Source organism: Colossoma macropomum, unplaced genomic scaffold, assembly GCF_904425465.1.
Source record: "Colossoma macropomum unplaced genomic scaffold, Colossoma_macropomum, whole genome shotgun sequence".
Taxonomy (NCBI): domain Eukaryota; kingdom Metazoa; phylum Chordata; class Actinopteri; order Characiformes; family Serrasalmidae; genus Colossoma; species Colossoma macropomum.
Genome location: NW_023494809.1, coordinates 7,773,144 through 7,794,694, shown reverse-complemented (window position 1 = coordinate 7,794,694; position 21,551 = coordinate 7,773,144). Strand labels below are relative to the sequence as shown.

General features: G+C 38.8%; 1 protein-coding gene and 1 long non-coding RNA gene across 2 annotated transcripts; one reads left to right on the top strand and one right to left on the bottom strand.

Annotated features, from left to right (window-relative positions):
- Positions 1–2,329: 2,329 nt before the first annotated feature.
- Positions 2,330–2,730, top strand: LOC118799099. The gene is made up of 3 exons (XR_005006093.1): positions 2,330–2,404; positions 2,502–2,555; positions 2,656–2,730. It is a non-coding gene; the product is annotated as an uncharacterized LOC118799099 (long non-coding RNA).
- Positions 2,731–15,397: 12,667 nt separating this feature from the next.
- Positions 15,398–19,898, bottom strand: LOC118798926 (interferon-induced transmembrane protein 1-like). The gene is made up of 2 exons (XM_036558552.1): positions 19,315–19,898; positions 15,398–15,921 (listed from the first exon to the last, which is right to left on the bottom strand). The coding sequence occupies exons 1-2, from the start codon at positions 19,600–19,602 to the stop codon at positions 15,772–15,774; spliced, it is 438 nt and encodes a 145-aa protein (XP_036414445.1). The 5' UTR covers positions 19,603–19,898; the 3' UTR covers positions 15,398–15,771.
- Positions 19,899–21,551: the final 1,653 nt, after the last annotated feature.

Here is a 21,551-nt window from a genome sequence, read left to right as displayed (position 1 = left end):
GAAACACAAAATCAATAAGAGACTCTTTTTTAATTAAGACATGAAATGACAGAAGTACCTTTAAATGATGAGCTAGTAGAAAACAAGAGAGTTCATGAATGACGCATCTCCTACACTCCACTGCAAACTCTTTTATACGTACAGGACCGGAGCTGCCTAAAAGCTAATGCAACACATTTAACACCTCAGCAGGTGGACTTTAGCATCAGTCTTAAAACACAAAAAGCCTTTACAAAGTTTTGAATATAAACTTTATAAACGTTAAAGAAAAAATACTACTACTACTAATAATATATAAACATGCAGCCCAAACATGGATGGAAATGTGTCAGGTGTTGTGTTGGGTGGAAATGTGTGAGGTGTTGTATTGGGTGGAAATGTACCAGCTGTTGTGTTGGGTAGAAATGTACCAGGTGTTGTGTTGGGTGGAAATGTGTGAGGTGTTGTATTGGGTGGAAATGTGTGAGGTGTTGTGTTGGGTAGAAATGTACCAGGTGTTGTGCTGGGTAGAAATGTACCAGGTGTTGTGTTGGGCAGAAATGTTCCAGGTGTTGTGTTGGGTGGAAATGTGTGAGGTGTTGTGTTGGGTGGAAATGTGCCATGCCAGGTGTTGTGTTGGGTAGGGGTGGGCAGATCGATCCAAATATCGATACTATCGATACCAACGGTATTGGTATTGGATCGATACTATCGTGAGGGTATCGATACTTCCCTCTTCTATGTTCAATACGTTGCTTTCATTTCATCAAAAAGTAGAGACCTCTGCAAACACCACTAATTTCACATCTTGCATGCACACTGTGCTCCTCCTCCTCCCTTGCTCTGCTGTTTCGTTGTCGTGACTTAGCAGCGCTAAGAGTGGACACTTGTATGCTGTAGTGATCAAAAGCATAGCAGAGAGAAAGAGGAGAGTTGTGTGGTGATATTTTATGGCTGTAAATAAAAACCTTGCACACTGTGATGTGTGTAAGAAGGCTGTTCGCTACTGTGGCAGCACCACCAATTTATACAAACATGAAAAATCTGCAAAAAAGGGAACTCAGAGCTGCAAAAGAAACGGAGAGAGGAGGAGGGAAATCCCTCAGACAGACCTAGACCCCCGGCACAGAGACAGAGGTCACTGTCAGAGTCCTTTCAGAAAGGCACAGATTACCCAGGGAGCTTATATAGTGGTATATTATATTATTGTTTCTGAACAAAAACCTCTAACTGAAAAAGATTTAGAAACTGAAGGAGATTTAGGTTCTCCAGTAATCATTTTGTACACTTTGTTTATTTTACCAAAGCCAGAGAAATGCAATGAAAGAAAGAAATTAAGGCTTCTTATTATTTAATTGTTCCTGAACAAAAACCACGGGCTGAAGGAAAGAAGTTTTAAAACATTCATTGTTCTCCAGTGGTAATTTAGTGCAGAATTCATGTTCAAATTAAGTTCATTACAGTATTAAAAATATTTTTTATTTGCCTAAAACTTTGCTGTCCTGGGTTTTAACATGCACATGATTAACTAATTAACAGTGGAAAGCAAAAATCACTTAGTGGTCATGAAAATGTATTTAAATTTAGCATATTGATGATAGAGTCACCTCATAAATCATGATACACTTCTCTCCCGTACATGAAAGTACATAAGCTGCTTTTATAAGTAAAAAGCATCAGTATTGGTATCAGCGATACCGGCCCTGTATTTACTTGGGATCAGATCGATGCCAAATTTTGCAGTATCGCACACCACTAGTGTTGGGTTACTTTTAGACTTCTCAACAACTAACAATTAGGCCCTACATACATGAAGTAGATCTCTTTTCTCCTTTCCCACCGAGGGGGCCAAACTGCTGCCATCTGACTTTCATAGTTCATCAGACACATTGGGCAACCAAGATGTCAAGTGTAGGTCAAAGTGGTCTACTGTCTGCCTGTATTTCCCCTCTATCACCTTCAGTGTGGTGGTGATTATGGCCCTGGTTATGTCCTCCTTGCGATGAGGAAACTCTGGGGACGTCTCAGAAGAGCACTGCTCGAGGAAAAGAGCTAGGAAGTTGGCATGCTTGGACTGGCAAGAGTCTTAGACTCCCAGTCCACGTTTTCCTGAGTTTTGCTTTTTTTATGTTCTAGCGTGACTCTGAGGAACAACTTCATCGTTATCAGTCCAGATATCAGATTTCGCCCTTCCTGATCTGCCATTGTTGTTCGCTGCCAGTAATAACTTTTGAAGTCCTCTGATTGGCCAACACGGCTTTGTGATTAGGAGTATATCGCTGCCTGCTGGTTTGGCATGCTCTTGACAGTGCTTGATCTTATGTTTTTGCGTTTTCATGTGGATGGAGCTATTTTTAAAAAACAGAGCTTGGGAGGACTGGACTTGGGAGGAAGATTTTTTATTTTAAGGCCTTAACGTGATGAGGTGTTTGAGACTTATTTTATTTTTTTGAACTTTTTTGAGTGAGCTGTTTGTTTTAATTTTTCTATGACAGTCTCCTTTTCTTTCCGTTTCTTCTCAGTTTGCATTCTCCTGGATTCAGACAAGCTCTATTAGCAGGAAACCAGTGTTTACTGTAAGCAAAATGTTCTTTTTTTGTTAATATATTTTTATTCAAGAGGGAACAAGATATAGAAAAGATAATATATTACAGTGCAGTCACATCCGTTTTCTAGTTGAAGATGGCATAGCGAGGCTCGAAAGCAGAGACAGCAGGAAGGCTGGATGACGAAGCCTGAGGCCTGAGGACGGGGCCAGGGCTGGAAGGTTTGTGCTGGCCAGGACTGCACCCGTGGGAACATTCGACCTTTGAAAGGGAAGCTATGTAGCATCCTGGTACTGACTTGTGTTACTGTAGAGGCTCCTGGGAGACTCCCTTTAAAAGGGACGTTTAATGTTGTTTATGTTCTTGTCTGTCAGTTTAAAAGTAAATGTATGTTTTAGTTGTGTTATTCTGTGTTGGTGGTGTGGGCGTTTTGTGTTGGTCACCACAGGGTGGAAGGCTGTGCCTAATGGATTTTAGGATTTTAGTATGTTCTGTCATGATGAATGGAAGTTTCTTTGAGCACTGGAATGATTAAGCATTTAGCTAAGAGACAGTGTTTAACTTACTGTTGGTTAAAACTGTCCCCTGTCTCAAACTAGAGGATATAGAGGTGGAATTCCCACTGAGAATGCCAGAGAAGTTGGACTGCAGTTCAGTCCATTGTGTCTTTTGCTGAAATATGCACACCGGACACTGAACACAAGCCAAGTCCTGTTATAGTTGAAACAGTTCTTATCTCATGCAGCCTGTGCTATCGGTCAAACCTTGAGAGCAAACAGAAAGGCAGAGAGAGAGAGAGAGAGAGAGAGAGAGAGAGAGAGAGAGAGAGAGAGAGGGTGAGTTTGCTATCAAGGCTGTGACCAAACGATAGAGGTGGGTAATCCAGGTCCAAAAAGTAAAAACCCTCCCCAGGATTTTGTTCCAACTGCTTGACTTCTCTAATTTGCTCAAACCAGCAGCGAAGGTGGACCTGGATTACCCACCTCCACCTACCAAATATTTGCACATTCCAGGAATGATTTTTCAGACACAGTTCGACCTTTTTTGTTTTGTTTTGTTTTATTTGCCTTAGTTGCATAAAACTATTAGTTCAAATTCGGTTTAATTCTGTTTTTTTCTCACTGTTGTTTCCAAAGTTGTACTTATATTACTTTTTAATGTTGTAAAGCACATTGTGATGTTTCACTTGTAAAGTATTATTTTTGTTGTTATCTTTTATAATCTTTACACTTTCTCACTGTAGCTATAGTGAATTCGGTTCCTTTGGGATGTAATCTAAGCTAATTGTGCTAAATGATCTCATCTGTGGTGTTTATTTCCCTATATGACATGTCATAATCAAAATCACTGTTGTTAAGCTACTGTAGCAAAACCACATGACCCAAATTACAAGATGTTAATGCTTAGTCACAATAAAATGAGGCATAGCAGTCATCAGACAGTAAGCTGAGCAAGCAAATCGAGAAATTTGTCACTACTTAGCCTCTTACCTGTGGTGAAAACATGCAGGTGAAGTTCTACAGTGACAATGCAAATAAAAAGTATCATGTCTGCATGTTTAGTCAATTAAAACTTATTTTTAGTGATACAAACTTTCACAATGAAATACAAAACTGCCCACGTGTTTATTTTTAACTCACCTATTTATCCATCCATCCATCATCTAAACCGCTTATCCTTCTGGGTCGTGGTGGGGTGCTGGAGCCTATCCCAGCTGTCATTGGGTGGAAGGCAGGATACACCCTGGACAGGTCGCCAGTCCATCGCAGAGACTAAACAACATCATTAGATAACTCAGTGTGTATGGAGTACACTAAACACCAGTTCTGAACAACTTGTAACACACAGACCACTGAAGTCATGTTGTTATTCTCTAATTGCCATCAAGGGATTGTTGGAAATTGCCGTTATGATACCCTCTGGCTAAAAATGGTTCTAATCTCGATACTTCACTGGATCCCCTGAATTACGAGGTCATTAAAGAGCTGAAATATGAATTTTGCTACATGGAAGTTAACACTGCTGCACACTGAAATGAAATCATATAACTGGCAACTACACTGAACTACCCTAAACAAACTAGCAAGCTTTGGCAAAAGTAGTGAACATTAAGCGCAGCTGGTGTTATTGTATAATAGTGCTGAAGGTTAACAGTAGACTAACTTTATTGCGATGTCATTTCAGTGTTCAGGAGCGCTAGCATGCTATTAGCATGGATGCAGCAATGTTCATATTTTGGCTCCTCAAATTTCAGAGGATCCAGTGACATTCAGAGGAAAATATAAGTAGAACAAAATGTATCAGGTTTGGATTTTCATTTTCCCGTTCATTTATGCCACTGAGAAACCCAGCTTAAACCCAGAGTTTCTAATATGATTATTATGCTGATTATAGAATGATGCGTGACTTCAGAGGTCTATAGATGTAGAGCAAAAGTATGTACCGTCCTTAAGGACCAGTTTGTAAATGACTGAGCTAACAGATGCCTCTGTTGGCTAGTATCACAGTGTGATGGGGAGAGCAAGGTCAGTTGGACTCCCAGCCATGGACGGCAGTGGCATCTAGTTCATTCCAAAGGTGTATAGTAGGGTCAAGGTCTGTGCAGGCCACTGAAGTTCCTACACACCAAACTCATCAAAGTATGTATTGATGCAGCTCACTTTTAGTTCCAGTGAAGGCTAATGTAAAAAAATGCACTGGGGCACAGTCATGCTGGAACAGGAGAGGGTCTTCCCTAAACTGTTGCAAAAAATTAGGAAGCAGTTAATTGTCTAAAATGTGTTTGTATGCTGCAACATTAGCATTACCCTTCACTGGAACTAAGGGGCTGAAACCCTGAAAAACAGCCCCAGACCATTATCCCTCCTCCACCAAACTTTACTGTATGCATTCCAGTAGGTAGTGTTCTCCTGGCCTCTGCCAAACCCAGATTTGTCCACTCAGTTACAGCACATTTTAAAATTTATGTTTTATTTCTTTTCACTGTGTTAAACTTAGCAAGTAAATAGAAACTGGGCACTAAATTTGCAGAAAAATGCCATCTTTTTAAGGCTGTTCTCTGTAGAGAATGTGCTAACTTATTTTTACCTAATTAAAACATTTGCAAACCAGCAAGAGTCAGTGGCACATTAAGCAGCATTTATTTACATGCCAGGTTTTGCTTAAACATGAATTACTTTAATAATTTAAATGACGTGGAATAAATCAGTGACATTTCATTCAAAATTGGCATGTTTTGTTCATTCTTGACATGCTCCAATGGGCACCAGCATATTCCAGTGGCATGTTAACCATCATTTCTTTCATGCCAGTGGCATAAAAAGTAACCCCCCCCCCAGCTTATTTTGTCAATATTGTTGAAGTATGTTTTTTTTCTTTTCCAAAGTAAGATAATTTTAGTTGTCTTTCATGTCTAGATACGGCAGAAATTCGGTCCCAAATGAAATGAAAATGAAAATGAAATGCTAAACGGTTTTTAGCGTAGAATTAGCAAGTACACAAATTGTGATTAATGAACATCCAAGCTAACGACATTCCAATAATGTACTTAAAATGATTTAAATGATTATTATTTTTAATAATAATAATAATAATTACTTTCATTTGACAATTTGGGGGACAGTGGCGAAAATCAGATGACAAATGTCACGTTGAATATGTGACTTGTAGAATATTCTACATATTTGTAAGGGGTGAAATGGGTTTTGAGGGACACTAAGGTACTTTTTATTGTAACTTAAAATTGATGACTAATGAAAAACAAACATTTGAGCATGTTTTTTTTTAATTAATTGAAGTATTAACAAGGCTATATTTCGAGGTAAAGCATAATTGTAGTGGGCTGGGGCAGGGAACATACTGTGGAACTGCTGAGAGAGATTTTATTAGTGTTTTTAATGTTACTTTTCTAAAAAATACACATAGATTGTTGTAAAGGACACTTTACGTATGTTTACAATGTGTTTACTTTTCATTTAAATACATATTTTGAATGTAACCACAAATAGTTCTGTGAAATCACAAACTGTTCATTTCAAACAGCATATGAAGCTGAAGAGGAGCCCATGGCCGTTGAGTGTTAGCACAAAGTTTAAAGAATCAAATAATTTATTACGCTCTGAAATTATCAGCTGAAAATTTCTTACAACATTTCTTGACCTGCTTATGCAACATACAAAAAAAACATTCTTTTTGTTTTGTTTGAACCGACTTATATGAGGAAATGTGTGTAGGATTTATTTATTTTCTTTGTAAGCAAAGTTGAGGCTGTATTTTCTAGTCTTGCCACTAGAGGGTGCTATTGTTAGGCAGGAGTGCGAGTTACCCAGAGAAGGCTTTTTTCCCCTTAGAAGGAGAATAGCCAGACTGCATGAAAGACAAGAACTGTCGCCTGTCAGTAGTTTTCCCTGTTTTATACAGGTTAGTATTGTGTATGCCCACAAAATAACACTAAAAATATAAAGTTTACATGTTTAATATTACCACCTTTAGGTGATGGTTGAATGTGGGCACTATATTATATATATGTTTAGGAGTAGAAACTTTCTTCTGAAGTCATGCTAAATGGTTGAGCTAACATAAGCAGCTATGCCCACTCACTTGCTATACTTCCTGATATATTTATTTTCTGTTCTTTTAAGATAATCAAATATAAATTTGTTGTGTAAAACAGTTTTTTGCTGACATTGTTTTCTTTCACTTAAAAAAAATACTAATATATACATAATATATAATTTGGCTAACTATATATCATGATGTCTAATGCCACAACTAATTTTATGCTGCTGTCATTTTAAATTTGTTTTATCTCTAGTGAAATCTGCATGTACTGATGCTGAGTTACCCGCCAAATGCTTTAGGAGAACTGCTTTGTGACCTTTGGTTGACTGTTCTCGGATATATCCTGCTTTTCAGCAGAGCATCACACGTTTAAAATGTCCTAATCATAAAACAGATGATTTACAATAACTAGTTCAGCATATATGTTACGTGTTGGCAGAGGGATGACCTGAAATACAAACTTTATGGCTGAATGATTCAACATTTTCCCAGTCACTGTCAAGAAAAGAGAAAGTGTTATTCACAGCTTTGATGTTACTGATTGATTTACACGATATAGACAGCAGCTTTTCTGAGTCTTTATTCTTAACCTGCCTTAATGAAGCAGAAGGTTACAGTTTCTGCTGAAAAGTCTTCCTGCTGTTTACTTTCTCCAACAAACAGTACAGTCAGAGTTTCCTTCCTGGTATACCTTTGAGACTACTTTAAGACTGATAAATACATATGGGCAGATATTTTTAAAAAATATGTGCCCATATGTATTTATCAGTCTTAAAGATCATCCTTTAAAAATATGGTTTACATGATCACATCACTGCATTCTATTTATATTTACATTTTGCACAGTGTCCCAACTTTTTTGGGAATGGGGTTGTGTGTGTGTGTATGTATATACACACACACACACACACACACACACACACACACACACACACATATACCCCCTGGAGTCTATCTGCACATGATATGAGTGGCATGTGGGGTAGGGGGGCACAAGGGGCAGTACCTCCTCAGTTGGAATTTTGTGCCCCCTCAGCTTTGCCTTTATATTTTATACATGGCAAGGTAACCTAACCTTCAAACTGCATTTTCTAGCTGGGAAAGCTATTTAGGCCTTTCAGTCTATATTGACCAATTTAACCAAAAGTATTGGGATTTCAGGTGTTTCAGCCACACCCAATGCTGACAGGTGGATAAAATTAAGCACATAGCCTTGCAGTCTCGATAGACAAACACTGGCAATAGGATGGGTCGTACTGATGAGCTCACTGATCTTAAACACAGCACTATCATAGGATTCCACCTCTGCCACAAGTCAGTTTGTGAAATTTCTGTCCTGCTAGATCAGCCCTGTCAACTGTAAGTGCTATTATTGTGAAATGGAAGCATCTAGGAGCAAAAACAGCTTAGCCACGAAGCGGTAGACCATGAGACTCATAGAGCAAGGCTGCCGAGAGCTGAAGCAAACAGTGCCTATCACTCACTAAAAAGTTCCAAATTTCTGGGGTTGGCCTAGAACCCTTAGTTCCAGTGAAGGGAAATCTTAGTGCTTCAGCAGACCAAGACATTTTGGACAATTGTACGCTTCCAACTTTGTGGGAACAGTCTGGGGAAGAACCTTTTCTGTTCCAGCATGACTGAGCCCCAGTGCAGAAAGCAAGGTCCAAAAAGGCATATCAGCGTGAGTTTGGTGTAGAAGAACTTGACTGGCCCTCACAGATCCCTGACCTCAACCTCATCGAACCCCTTTGGGATGACCTAGAACGGAGATTGCAAGCCAGGCCCTCTCGTCCAACATCAGTGTCTGACCTCACAAATGCTCTTCTGGAAAAATGGACAAAAATTCCCACAGACACACTTTAATATCTTGTAGAAAGCTTCCCAGAAGAGTGGAAGCTGTTATAGCTGCAAAGGGGGACCAACTCCATATTAATGCCTATGGATTTAGAATAGGATAAGAAAAGCTTCTGTAGGTGTAACCCTTAACTTGGGTAGGTAGATTCTCCTGCCCTCTCTAGCCGATTGCTGGTCTCTGCATGTCTGTCAGCAGTTGGTCTATGGAGGATCAACTTAGTTTGTCTGTGTGTAAGTTAGCTAGCCTGGCAATCTAAGGGGAGCTCATAATGTGTCCTGGTTGCTTTGTCTTGGATAGGCTCATACTTTTCGTTGGTCCTCTGGATGCTTTGTCTATCGCTGTTGTTGGAAGAAAACCTCGTATCTCCAAAATGGTAACTTTACAGGAGAAGGGAAAAACCTACTTTACTTTTGATGTGAGTCAATGGAACCAGACATTTTTCCAAGTCATTTTGGGCCATTTCCTTTGGTCCATTCATCATGAAATTTACACACAATGTAAAGAGTAATAGGCTTTTTCAAAATATGTCAAAAACTGAAAAACAACAAAAATGGAGGTTTTCTTCCGACAACAGCGATATAAACACTAGCAGCCTCTTTTTAGCACCACATTTGGCTGTGGGTTACTCAGACTCCTCAGTGGACATTCTTAAAATGAACTTGTCATCTTTCCTTCTACCCGCTGCAGTTTACAGACATTGTGTCGACCAAAAACTTGTGCATCGACCCAGAAAATATGGAAATAAGTCGTTGGAGCAGGTTTCAAAGCATATACCAGACTCTCCACCTGTCAAGTTTGCTTTAGATGAGAAAATTTCTGATAACTGAAAGACACAGTGGACTCACCCTGTGCTTTTCTTCATAGATCCTCAGAAAATAGGTAAAAGGAAGTCAAGTGATGTCATCAGTGTGATTTTTATTTCAAAATTAGAGCTTCTTGTTTGTATTTTCCTGTTCCACCTTAAATGGAACAGCAGTTATTGTAACGCCTCAGGTTCAAATGAGAATCAGAAAATGTTACTATCATGAAAATAATACTCAGTATATTTTGATAGCCTATATTTGCTTATCAGAGGGATATGTTGTGATATTAAGCTGGTACTGAAGTAAACACACATATGAGACAAATGACTTTTGGGCATAAAACAACACTTAGCACAGTTTTTGCTACGCTCAGAGAAGCTGCTGTGGGCTTTACAGAAACTCACCTTTATCTCAAGAGGGTTGGAAAGCAGTATTAACATCTGTATATTGTTCATTTCTGTTTTTTACCATTTCACCCAATGAAAATATTTTAGATTTACTTCTTGTTAGATATGGTTTTTATTAGACATGAAGGAACATCTAGAATAATATGCCATTCTTAATCTACAAAAAGCATTCAAAATGATTTTATTTGACAAAAATGTACATAAATACACTATACCGTCATGCACTGATCAGGCATAACATTATAACCACCTCCTTGTTTCTACGCTCATTGTCCATTTAATCAGCTCCACTTACTATATAGGTGCACTTTGTAGTTCTACAATTACAGACTGTAGTCCATCTGTTTCTCTGCATACTTTGTTAGCCCCCTTTTACCCTGTTCTTCAGTGGTCAGGACCCCCATGGACCCCCACAGAGCAGGTACTATTTGGGTGGTGGATTATTCTCAGCGCTGCTGTAACACTGACATGGTGGTAGTGTGTTAGTGTGTGTTGCGCTGGTCTGAGTGGATCAGACACAGCAGTGCTGCTGGAGTTTTTAAACACCTCAGTGTCACTGCTGGACTGAGAATGGTCCACAAACCAAAAATATCCGGCCAACAGTGTCCTGTGGGCAGCGTCCTGTGACCACTGATGAAGGACTAGAGGATGACCAGCACAAACTGTGCAGCAGCAGATGAGCTATCGTCTCTGACTTTACATCTACAAGGTGGACTGACAAGGTAGGAGTGTCTAATAGAGTGGACAGTGAGTGGACACAATGTTTAAACTCCAGCAGCACTGCTGTGTCTGATCCACTCGTACCAGCACAACACACACTAACATACCACCACCAAGTCAGTGTTACTGCAATACTGAGAATGGTCCACCACCCAAATAGTACCTGCTGTGTGAGGGTCCATGGGGGTCCTGATCACTGAAGAACAGGGTAAAAGGTGGCTAACAAAGTATGCAGAGAAACAGATGGACTACAGTCTGTAACTGTAGAACTACAAAGTGCACCTATATAGTAAGTGGAGCTGATAAAGTGGACAATGAGCGTAGAAACATAATGTTATGCCTGATCGGTATATATGCAGAAATTGTCCATTAAAGTTTTGCCCCTGCCACTCACTACTACATACATTTAATGTAAACAGTGATATGGTACAGTACTGTGTTTTAGTTGTGTGAGGTAGTATGTTATTTAGCATGTGTGCAGCATGTAATCTAAAATAATGTGTGCTTTTGGGCAGGACTAAAATCAATGCCCCAACCAACCTCACTCACTTCAGGACACAACTGTGTCTACTTCATGCTAAGTAGCATTACTTATTATTAATTTATCAAAATACAGCTGAAAATATACTCTACAACTATACTATACAACCGACCCCTATTAGAGTACTGGTTAAGCTACTCCACCCATCTCTGGATGGGACGCATAATAGAAATATCTTGTAAGTACTATGGTTCCTGGCTATGATTTGACCATGTCTTTTTGTGAGTTTTGCACCACTTTCTGCCCCAGTATTCTGCTTTTACATCATTTACTGTAATAGAAGAAGAACTGAGACAGTCGCGCCCCTTTCTGACATAATGATTCAACCTCTCAACTTTCAAATGACCTAAACCGAATCAGAAGGATGTGATATTAATGTATAACCTATTTTGCCCACGCAACTAGGTACACATCTCTAAATTAGCCAATTTATCTTCCTTCCTTATGGAACTCTCAGCTGGTGCAGAGTCCTATTATCTTCTATCACTGATCAAAACCTGCACAAACAGTAAGATGTTGCCTGGACTACAGATTACAATGAGCCCATTGACCTCATCTTGTCTTAAATGGTGACAGTGGTGGACGAAGTACACAAACTATGTACTTGAGTTAAAGTAGAGATACCCAAGGTAAAATTTTACTCCAGTAAAAGTAGAAGTTCCTCCCTTTAGACCTCCACTTGAGTAAAAGTGCAAAAGTATTTGCCTTCAAATGTACTTAAGTATCGAAAGTAAAAGTACTAAAAGATTAATTATGACTTTAATGTACTATTATCATTTTTGTAACAAGACTCTTCATTAACTCGTTTTAGGTGAAAATACTCCAGTCTTTTAATAGAATGTCATTAATTAGTGACGCTGATCTATTAAAATTATCATAAGCACCAAACACTGAAGGCAAACAATTTAGGAAGAACCAAGTGGTTGTCCAAATGCCAGCCACGACTGCATATATATTACTATATTGTGGTCTGTTTAGAAATAGGCACTCCCAAAATTTTTGCTGTTGCACTGATGTTGAAACATATGCTTGCACTGGGTCGGTATGTCCAACAGGTCAAAACAAAGTGCCCGCTGTGCCCTGATTGGTGTGCTGCTTCACGCTTCTTTCGTTTTAACATGTTGTGTTTTTATACATACATCAGCCAAAAGGAACGACGAGATAAGATATTTGACCTTGAAATTTAGAGAAGTGAAAGTAAAAAGTCACCCACAATGGAAATACTTCAGTAAAGTACAGATACACGAAAATCTACTTAAGTACAGCAATGAATTACAAATACTTACTGTCCACCACTGAATGGTGACTCCTGCTCACTGATCTCTTCGCTCTGATTCCTGGAAACTTGGCTCAGTCTTGAAAGAACCGCTTGCTTGTTAACCGAGTTGGAAAAGTGCTTATTGGCTGTCTCTTGCGAAGGTCTTTTGCTTATAAACTTGACCACAATTCAATGGACAAACATTGATTTTTAAGGTGGATTACTATCCTAACTTTCAATAAGAGGCCCCATGAGTGGCCCAATGATCTTATGTGTCCAATCCATACATATTCAATTAACAAAAAATGACAATGCACTGTGCTTATTTAGTATCTATTGTTATCTCTCAAACAAACTGATGCTCTAAATGCCACTGTGGCCTGCCACTCCACACACTAGTACAACCCCATTTCCAAAAAAGTTGGGACGCTGTACAAAATGTAAATAAAAACAAAATTCAACGATGTGCAAATGATTAAACCCTATATTTAATTGGAAATAGTACAAAGACAAAAAATCAAATGTTGAAACTAAGAAATTTGATTTTTTTTTTAATATATGCCTAATTCGAACTTGATGCCAACAACATTTTCCAAAAAAGTTGGGACGAGGGCATGTTTAACACTGTGTTTCATCACCTCTTCTTTTAACAACAGTTTGTAAGCGTTTGGGAACTGAAGAAACCGACTGCTGTAGTTTTGAAAGTGAAACGTTCTCCCATTTTTGCTTAACATAGGATTTCAGCTGCTCATCAGTTCAGGGTCTTCTTTGTCGTATTTTTAATTTAATCATGCACCAAATGTTTTCAGTGGTGACAGGTCTGGACTGCAGGCAGGCCAGTTTAGCGCCCAGACTCTTTTAATACGGAGCAATGCTGTTGTAATACAGGCAGAATGTGGTTTGTCATTGTCTTCCTGAAATAATCAGGCCTTCCCTGAAAAAGACGTCATCTGGATGGCAGCATATGTTGCCAAAACATGTATATATCATTCAGCATTAATGGTGCCTTCATAGATGTGAACATCACCCATGCCATGTGCACTAATGCACCCCTATACCATCATGAATACTGGCTTTTGAACTGTGCACTGATAACAAGCTGAGTGGTCTTTAGCCCAGAGGACACAGTGTCCATGATTTCCAAAAAGAAATTAAAATGTTGATTTGTCAGACCACAGGACACTTTTCCACCTCCCCTCAGTCCATTTTAAATGAGTTCAGGCCCAGAGAAGGCAGCAGCATTTCTGGATCCGGTTTATATATGGTTTCTTCTTTGTGTTTTAGAGTTTTAACTTGCATTTGTGGAAGCAGTGATGAACTGTTTTCACAGACAGTGGTTTTCAGAAGTGTCCATGCAGTGATTTCCTCTACAGAATCATGTCTGTTTTTAATGCAGTGCCTCCTGAGGGCCCAAAGATCAGGGTCAGCAAATACTGGTTTTTGGTCTTGTCCCTCGTATACAGGGATTTCTCCAGATTCTCTGAATCGTTTAATGATATTATGTACTGTAGATGATAAACAGCAACAGTTCTTTGCTATTTTATATTGAGAAACTTTATTCTTGAATTGTTGCACTATTTGCTTGTGCAGTCTTTCACAGAGTGGAGAACCCCTCCCCATCTTTACTTCTGAAAGACTCAGCCTCTTTGCGATGCTTTTTTATACCCAATCATGTTATTGACCTGTTGCCAATCAACCACCTGGTGTTTTTTAAGCAGTACACAACTTTACCAGCCTTTTGTTGCTCCTGCCCCAACTTTTTTGGAATGTGTTGCTGGCATTAAATTCAAAATGGGCATATATTTTTCAAAAAACAATAAAATTTCTCAGTGTCAACATTTGATGTGTTGTCTATGAAGCATTTTCAATGAAATATGGGGTTTAAATGATTTGCACATCATTGCATTTTGTTTTTTTTTCCATTTTTCACAGCGTCCCAACTTTTTTTGGAAATGGGGTTGTATATAAAGTTAACCTAAATGTTTACTACCTTTCTGAGATTTTAGAGTTATAAATAAAAATTATTTCATGCTGCAGGTTCTTTGAAAGTGGTTACTGTGGATGAGCTACATTACTGATAAGAGGAAGACTTTCGGTCAAATGACGTTTTGTTAATTTTCTAATATAATATTTAGTATAACATTGCAATATAAAGCTTAAATGTGGCATTTACTGCACATTTTAGTGCACAGTTTTATTTATTTATGTATGTATGTATTTGCTGAGTTTAATATATGGTACATTCTATATATTTTCCTATAACTTCCACATTTTACATTTAATTTTTAGGTCAAATTCAGCAAATAAACTGTAACTTGTTTTACATTTGGCAAAAAATACCTTGATGACCCCAAGCCTTTTGGAATAATTGGTTAAAAGTGGAACTTTCTGGAACATGGGAGTCCCATTAAATCTGTCGAGAGCTAACGCAGCATTCCACAATAAGAACATGGGTGCTTTGCTGCTTCACGGCCTGGGCTACCGTAGTGTAGATAGATTATTTTAGTGCACATTTTAAATTTATCTGCTGAGTTTAACATAATGGAAAACATAAAATATAAAATGTGCCATAACTTTTGCACAGACCACATTTCATGTTTTATTTAATCAGTTTATGTGTAAATTAGTGCAAAAAAATCCACATCACTTTGCATCATTGCAAATAGCCTTTATTCAGCATATATTTAGTGTTTTGAAATCAGAAGGATGTTTAATTCATACCCCGTTGTTGACATCAGCTTCAGCTCTAAATATGAACTGTAAGTCACTGCATGTTGGAAATTTATTTTGATCCAACTGGGTTCAATTCAGAAATGACATAAGGACACAGGAAAGAAACGTTACTTTTTGTGGATGCATTCAAATCACCTGCTTGATCTGAATTACAAAGTAATACATTTCTACAAAGCCTATAAGGAGAGCTGCATCATGTGTAGTTACTTTAAACCAATGATTTATGTATAAATATCTGTGTAATAAACAAATGCATGTGCAAAATAAACAAATAAACTATTTGTATGGTCTTCAAAAACACCCTTCATCTCTAACTGGCTTTAGTTCCAGTGCAGATGGTGGTGCATGGTGATGATGTTGTACGGTGGTTTAGTATAATATGTTGATTATGACGATTAGCACGATGTACACGATAGTGATGACGATTCCAATCCCCAGCGCTGTGTTGTTCAAGATGCGCGCTGTCCGTGAATTACTCTCAGCCAGAGGTCTGTTGCCAGACATGTTGGCATCTCGAGTCTGAAAGAATAGAGAGAACAGAAAGAACTTCATACATGATTCAACTCAGTGAAGCTTTTCCTTCACAACACCTGCAAGACGCTGTTGAAAACCAACATTGAGAAAATGTCATCAACGTCACAAACCAATTTTAGAATCTCATAAGATTTTGCAAATTTCTGTTTTGCGTTGGCAACATGGTTATGGTTTCATATTTGTTAGGTAACCATTCAGGGATAAATGAATAGTGCTGCATTAACATATAGTGAACTACCACTAACCACTAAGGAGTACTAGTTAATTACTCAGAAGGAAACAGTGAACTAATAATTAAATGAATAACTACTCATAAATGACTGATCAATTCAATGTTAACTGCTCGAAAGCTGAGTCTTACAAGGCTCTTTGTGAACTACTAGCTGATGTAGAGTATTCCAACACTTGAATTGAACACTTGTATTGAAATGCACTTGTATTAAAATATACTACAGTGTGCAGTATAGCGTTAAGCCGCTTTCCTGTAGCTCTCTTAGTTTTTGCTATGCTATTTTTCAGTTCCTCTTAAGTTTTGAACTTATTCTTAAGTGAATTTACAACATTATTTCTCCACTGTATATAATGTTAAGGGTGATTATATATATATATATATAGGGCGGCACGGTGGCGCAGTGGGTAGCGCTGTCGCCTCACAGCAAGAATGGCCTGGGTTCGATTCCCGTCCGGGCGACCAGGGTCATTTCTGTGTGGAGTTTGCATGATCTCCCCGTGTCTGCGTGGGTTTCCTCCGGGTACTCCGGTTTCCTCCCACAGTCCAAAAACATGCAGTTAGGCCGATTGGACGTGCTAAAATTGCCCCTAGGTGTGACTGTGTATGTCTGTCTGTCTGCCCTGCGATGGACTGGCGACCTGTCCAGGGTGTATCCTGCCTTCCGCCCAATGACAGCTGGGATAGGCTCCAGCACCCCACCGTGACCCAGTAGGATAAGCGGTTTAGATGATGTATGTATGTATATATATATGTGTGTGTGTATATATATATATATATAATCACCCTTAACATTATATACAGTGGAGAAATAATGTTGTAAATATATATATATATACACTCTGGAAGTATAAAATGATCTTCACATAGGCCACCTGGTGGTGTGTACAATCAAGTTACATTCAGATAGTGTAGAGCATTTTGCCCAATGATGCTATTCAAAACACTTTGGAAAGAAAATTTTAGCTGCGTTCCAAAGCCTAGGCTGCAGCTGAGGTAGGCCGGGTCCTCGGTAGGACTGTCCTATGAAGACTCCTCCTTAGTGGCCTATTGGTCACACAAACAGAACAGTCCTAACGAGGCTGCGTGGTGACGTTGCCAGAATGGCGCAAAACTTGTGACGCTTTTTCATTTCTTCGCGGAAACAGAGGAGATGTTCTTATGTACGATAAATTACATATACACAAATACTTCTAAATAAAATACGATATATGGACGAAATATGATATACGGACGATATATGATATATGGATGATGTATGACATATGGATGATATATGATATATGGACATTTTACATTTTAAAACAAGCTCTACTCCAACAGCTTCGTTTTCCGCCATTTTCGTGGCGCTGATTTTTTTTCTCCTTCATGTCGTTCGTGCACAGAGAACTGTGGGTAACCGAAGGCCTGGAAGGACACATTTGATGCATCTTTGAAATCGCTCTGAACGTAGGCTGCATTTCTAGGTTGTATACGAAGGGTCCTTCACTTTAGAAAAACCAGCTATGACCAGAGATGTAAGTAATGAATTACATTTACTCTTGTTACTGTACTTGAGTACAGTTTTCCCTGTAACGGTACTTTTTGGAGTAGAATTAAATCATAGTACTTGAGCTCATTTTTAATGAAATACTTTTACTTCGCTACTTTGATTTTCATAACGTTACAGAGGAAAAATAAATGATGAGCGAATCAGCTCAGAAACCGATACGAACGAAGGGCGGTTAAATTTAAAAGATTCACCAATAAAAACACAGCAGCTGCGGCAGGAAAAACACTACAGAGATGCCCAGTTTAGTGGAGAAGGACAGAGGAGGACCTAACCAGCACACACGAGGAACAGACCACATCCAAACGGTCATCTGTGTTCATTTATCATGAACTAAAGAAAACGGCGTTAATATCGGCGGCCAAACATGAAACCTGCTGAGATCCGCTCTCACAACTCGACTCCAGCCTGAGGGAGCGTTAGCTGAACTATCTCTCCCCTCCTTGCCTTGGTGTTTGTCTTTAACTGTGAGAGGCTGTGTAGCTGTTTAACTGAGAAATGCAGTAATGATGTCTGATTCTGTATGAGGTGATCAGCATGATTAGTGAAATATATTATCAGTGGAAATATACAGTTTGAAGGCTGTGAAAGTGTTTACTGTCTGTAGTGGTTCATACCTATTATCGTAAGCTAGAGTCCAGGGAGCTGATGGGCAGCAGACTCGCTAAAATTACATTATTAATTAAACAGTCTGCTCATAATTTTGACTCATTTTTTCTCTTAAATGAACTTAATTAAACAGTAACGCCCTCTGCACAGCCTTTCAGGGATTCTAAAATACTTTACTGGAAACAGTTAACTAGGACGTCTTATGTAATCATCTAACCATGAAATGCATGGAGTTTACTGTACACTTTGTTCCGTACCCAGTTCACGGAAAGGTGTGTAGATGTGCTCTAGCAGAGCGAACTGTGATCAGTCTCAGCTCTCAAAACTTCAGTTGTAGTGTTTTTCTATACAGATTACTTCCAATGATGTAGCCAAGTCAGAAATATGTTCAGGTTGTGACAGCAGAAACACGAAAAAGTAACTAAGTAACTCAGTACTTAAGTAGTTTTTTAATGAACTACTCATTTACTCTTACTTGAGTAATTTTATTTACTAATACTTTTACTTGTACTTGAGTAAATGATCACTACAGTAACAGTACTCGTACTTGAGTATTGATTGATTTATCAGTCTACTCAGGCTTTAGCAGAGCTCAGTAACACTGAGATTAATAATTGATCATTACACTTATTTATCAGTCTACTCAGGCTTTAGTAGGAACTTCAGTGTCTGTAAAGAAGCTGTTTTTTTACACGCTGCATGTTAATAGTTAATAAACAAGCATTGATGGTGTTTCTTTTACTGATAGTAAGGTATTTCAGGTATATATTTTTAAATTTAGTGGGTCTGTGTTCTAAAAGTATGCTCCTAAACATTTTAAAAAGTGACTATTCTAAATACTGCCTTTACAAAATGTAACTTGTGCTGTATGCAGATACCCAATTTTTGTATTTTGAACACATATTTACAATACTTGTATTCCGTTACATCCCAGCCCTTCTTGGTGCAAACTGACATGTTATTCCACATAACCTCTATAAGCCATACTTACTTTTATTGAGAAGACGAGAGCAGCAATGCCCAGTGGTAAGCAGCAGCACAGCATGGTGAAGATGGAGAAGCCCAGGTAGTCAGGCAAGGGCTGAGCCAGGGGACCGGTGGCCACATGGAATGTAGGCTGCACAGTCACAATGGGTTGACCAGGGTATGGACCCTGAGACTGACCCTGATATGACGCTTCACAAGGCTGGCCCTGAGGGTAGCCAGTCTGGTTGGGGTAGCCTGGAGGTGGATTGTAACCAGTATTGTAGTCCGGATCTGATGGAGGCTGTTTATCCATGTCTGAATTCTCTCCTAGATTCCAGCCAGTCGGAGACGGAATTGGTGACTTGTTGGTTTTCCTTGGTTGGTGCTCTGCTTGTCAATAAGTATAAACGCTGCACTCTTATCTGTTCCTAGTCTTTAATAAATAAACCATCCTAGTGGGTGAGGCCACTGGTTGGGAGGGGCATCAAGGACTATATGAAAACTCTGGTGAAAGAGTAGTTAAGCCTCACATATCAGTGAATTGTGAAATATTCACATGAGAGGGATGTAACAGGATGTAACTTAAATGTAATACAATAAAAATGGAAGAATCCACCTGAGGGAAGTAAAGTCTCTGCAGTTTCCCTGTTTCTTTTCTTAAGGGTGTCCATGTAAAGCCCTCAGTATCAGGCCTGAATTATCCCACGGACACCTGGGAGCCTGTTCTACTAAGGGGCCGTCTTGACTCGCAACGGTAACCAGTCACAATCCTGACATTCTCTTCATCATTTATGAATGTCCACTTCATGTTCTCCCCCTGTCACTGCTTAACAACCGTTCCTCTCTCTGCCATAATCAGTCAAGCTTTTAGGCTATTTAATTTTAGTGGCTAGTTAAAGTTTCCTGTGAATTTAGTGAATTTAAAGCCTGCAAAACCTGTAATAGCGAAACCTGGTAATAAACTGGTAATAAATTACAAATCATTTTACTTTTGTAACCCCTTTAACCTCCGTTAACTGATAAAGATAAGGGCCCCTGAGTTCTATCTATGGCTCAAATTAAAGCTATGTACTAAATCTCATATACGTTTATACTAATCAAATGATCAGTTTACTAAGTGTTGAAGTGAGTAAATTTTCTATTTTCTTATGAGTTTAAACACCGACAGTTATTAAACTTAAATTACAAAATAAAAATTATGATTATTAATAACAACAATCTTTTCAGCAATTTTTCAATTTGTCACAAAATCTGCTTTGAGCTTTATGAGTTAACTAAATACGTTTCACACCTTTTTAAGGCGAAGGGAAAAAAACACTTGTGTGCATTAATAGCGGTGTAGCTGGTTCACGTTCTCTTTTTTAGGGTGTTGTCCCTCGGAACCAAAAGAAGTCTGAGCGCTATCGGGGTTGGAAAATGAAAATGTCTCAGTTGCAAGCGAGGTGAAAAAGAGAGAGTAGTGGTCTTTGTTTCTTCAACATCAGACCACTTGTGCAGCTTTAGAGAGTTCAGAATAGCGAGGCTATCAGAGTACAATGTTTGTTGTTGCAGATGTCAACAGAGGAAAGGTTCACTGAGTTGTGTCAACAATACGCCTGTCTTTCTGAAGCTTCCTCGAGGGAGCTATTATACATGCAGGCTACTTAGCAAAGCTGGCTACACAATAATTCTTTCACTATGTCAGACCAGCCAATCATAGTGAAAAGAGAAAGAAAAACAATGGTGGACCCATTTTGGATCGTCACAAGGAGGGCAGAATGGATTGTCTATCCTTCAAAGAAAACCTATGTTAACATATCAAGAACGTTACATAAATGTAGCTAGCTACCAGGTTTGCTGTATGTAAACAGGTGCTATAAATGCTATTTCTCACCAACATTTGTCTTTTTGGACTGTCATGGCAGTCCCTCGAGGAAGCTTCAGAAAGACGGGTATTGTTGCCACAACTCAATGAACCTTTCCTCTGTTGACAAAATGAAGCAATCACATACCTATTGTTGCTGTCCAATGAAAAACGTCTATCTCCATTTTTTCAAATTTTTACTTTTCTACCTCATTTGAGCTCTGCAGCTGTCCTTTATATAGTGTGAACATGTCAAGATAATTGGACCAGTGAAAGTACTCCAAAATTGCTAAGAATAAAATCTCTTCTCATTAACTTACACTGAAAGTAACGAATGTTTTTCCCCTCCTGTGAAGTTACTATTTTGGAGATACTTGTTTTTCTTTGGACAGTGATGATATGTTAAACTATATTTGCAA

Excerpts from the sequence above, each read along its gene's own strand:
- LOC118798926 (XM_036558552.1), bottom strand. The coding sequence starts at position 19,602 with ATGGATAAACAGCCTCCATCAGATCCGGACTACAATACTGGTTACAAT. Across the intron at positions 15,922-19,314 it reads CTCTCGTCTTCTCAATAAAA|ACTCGAGATGCCAACATGTC; the intron begins GTAAGTATGGCT and ends CTATTCTTTCAG.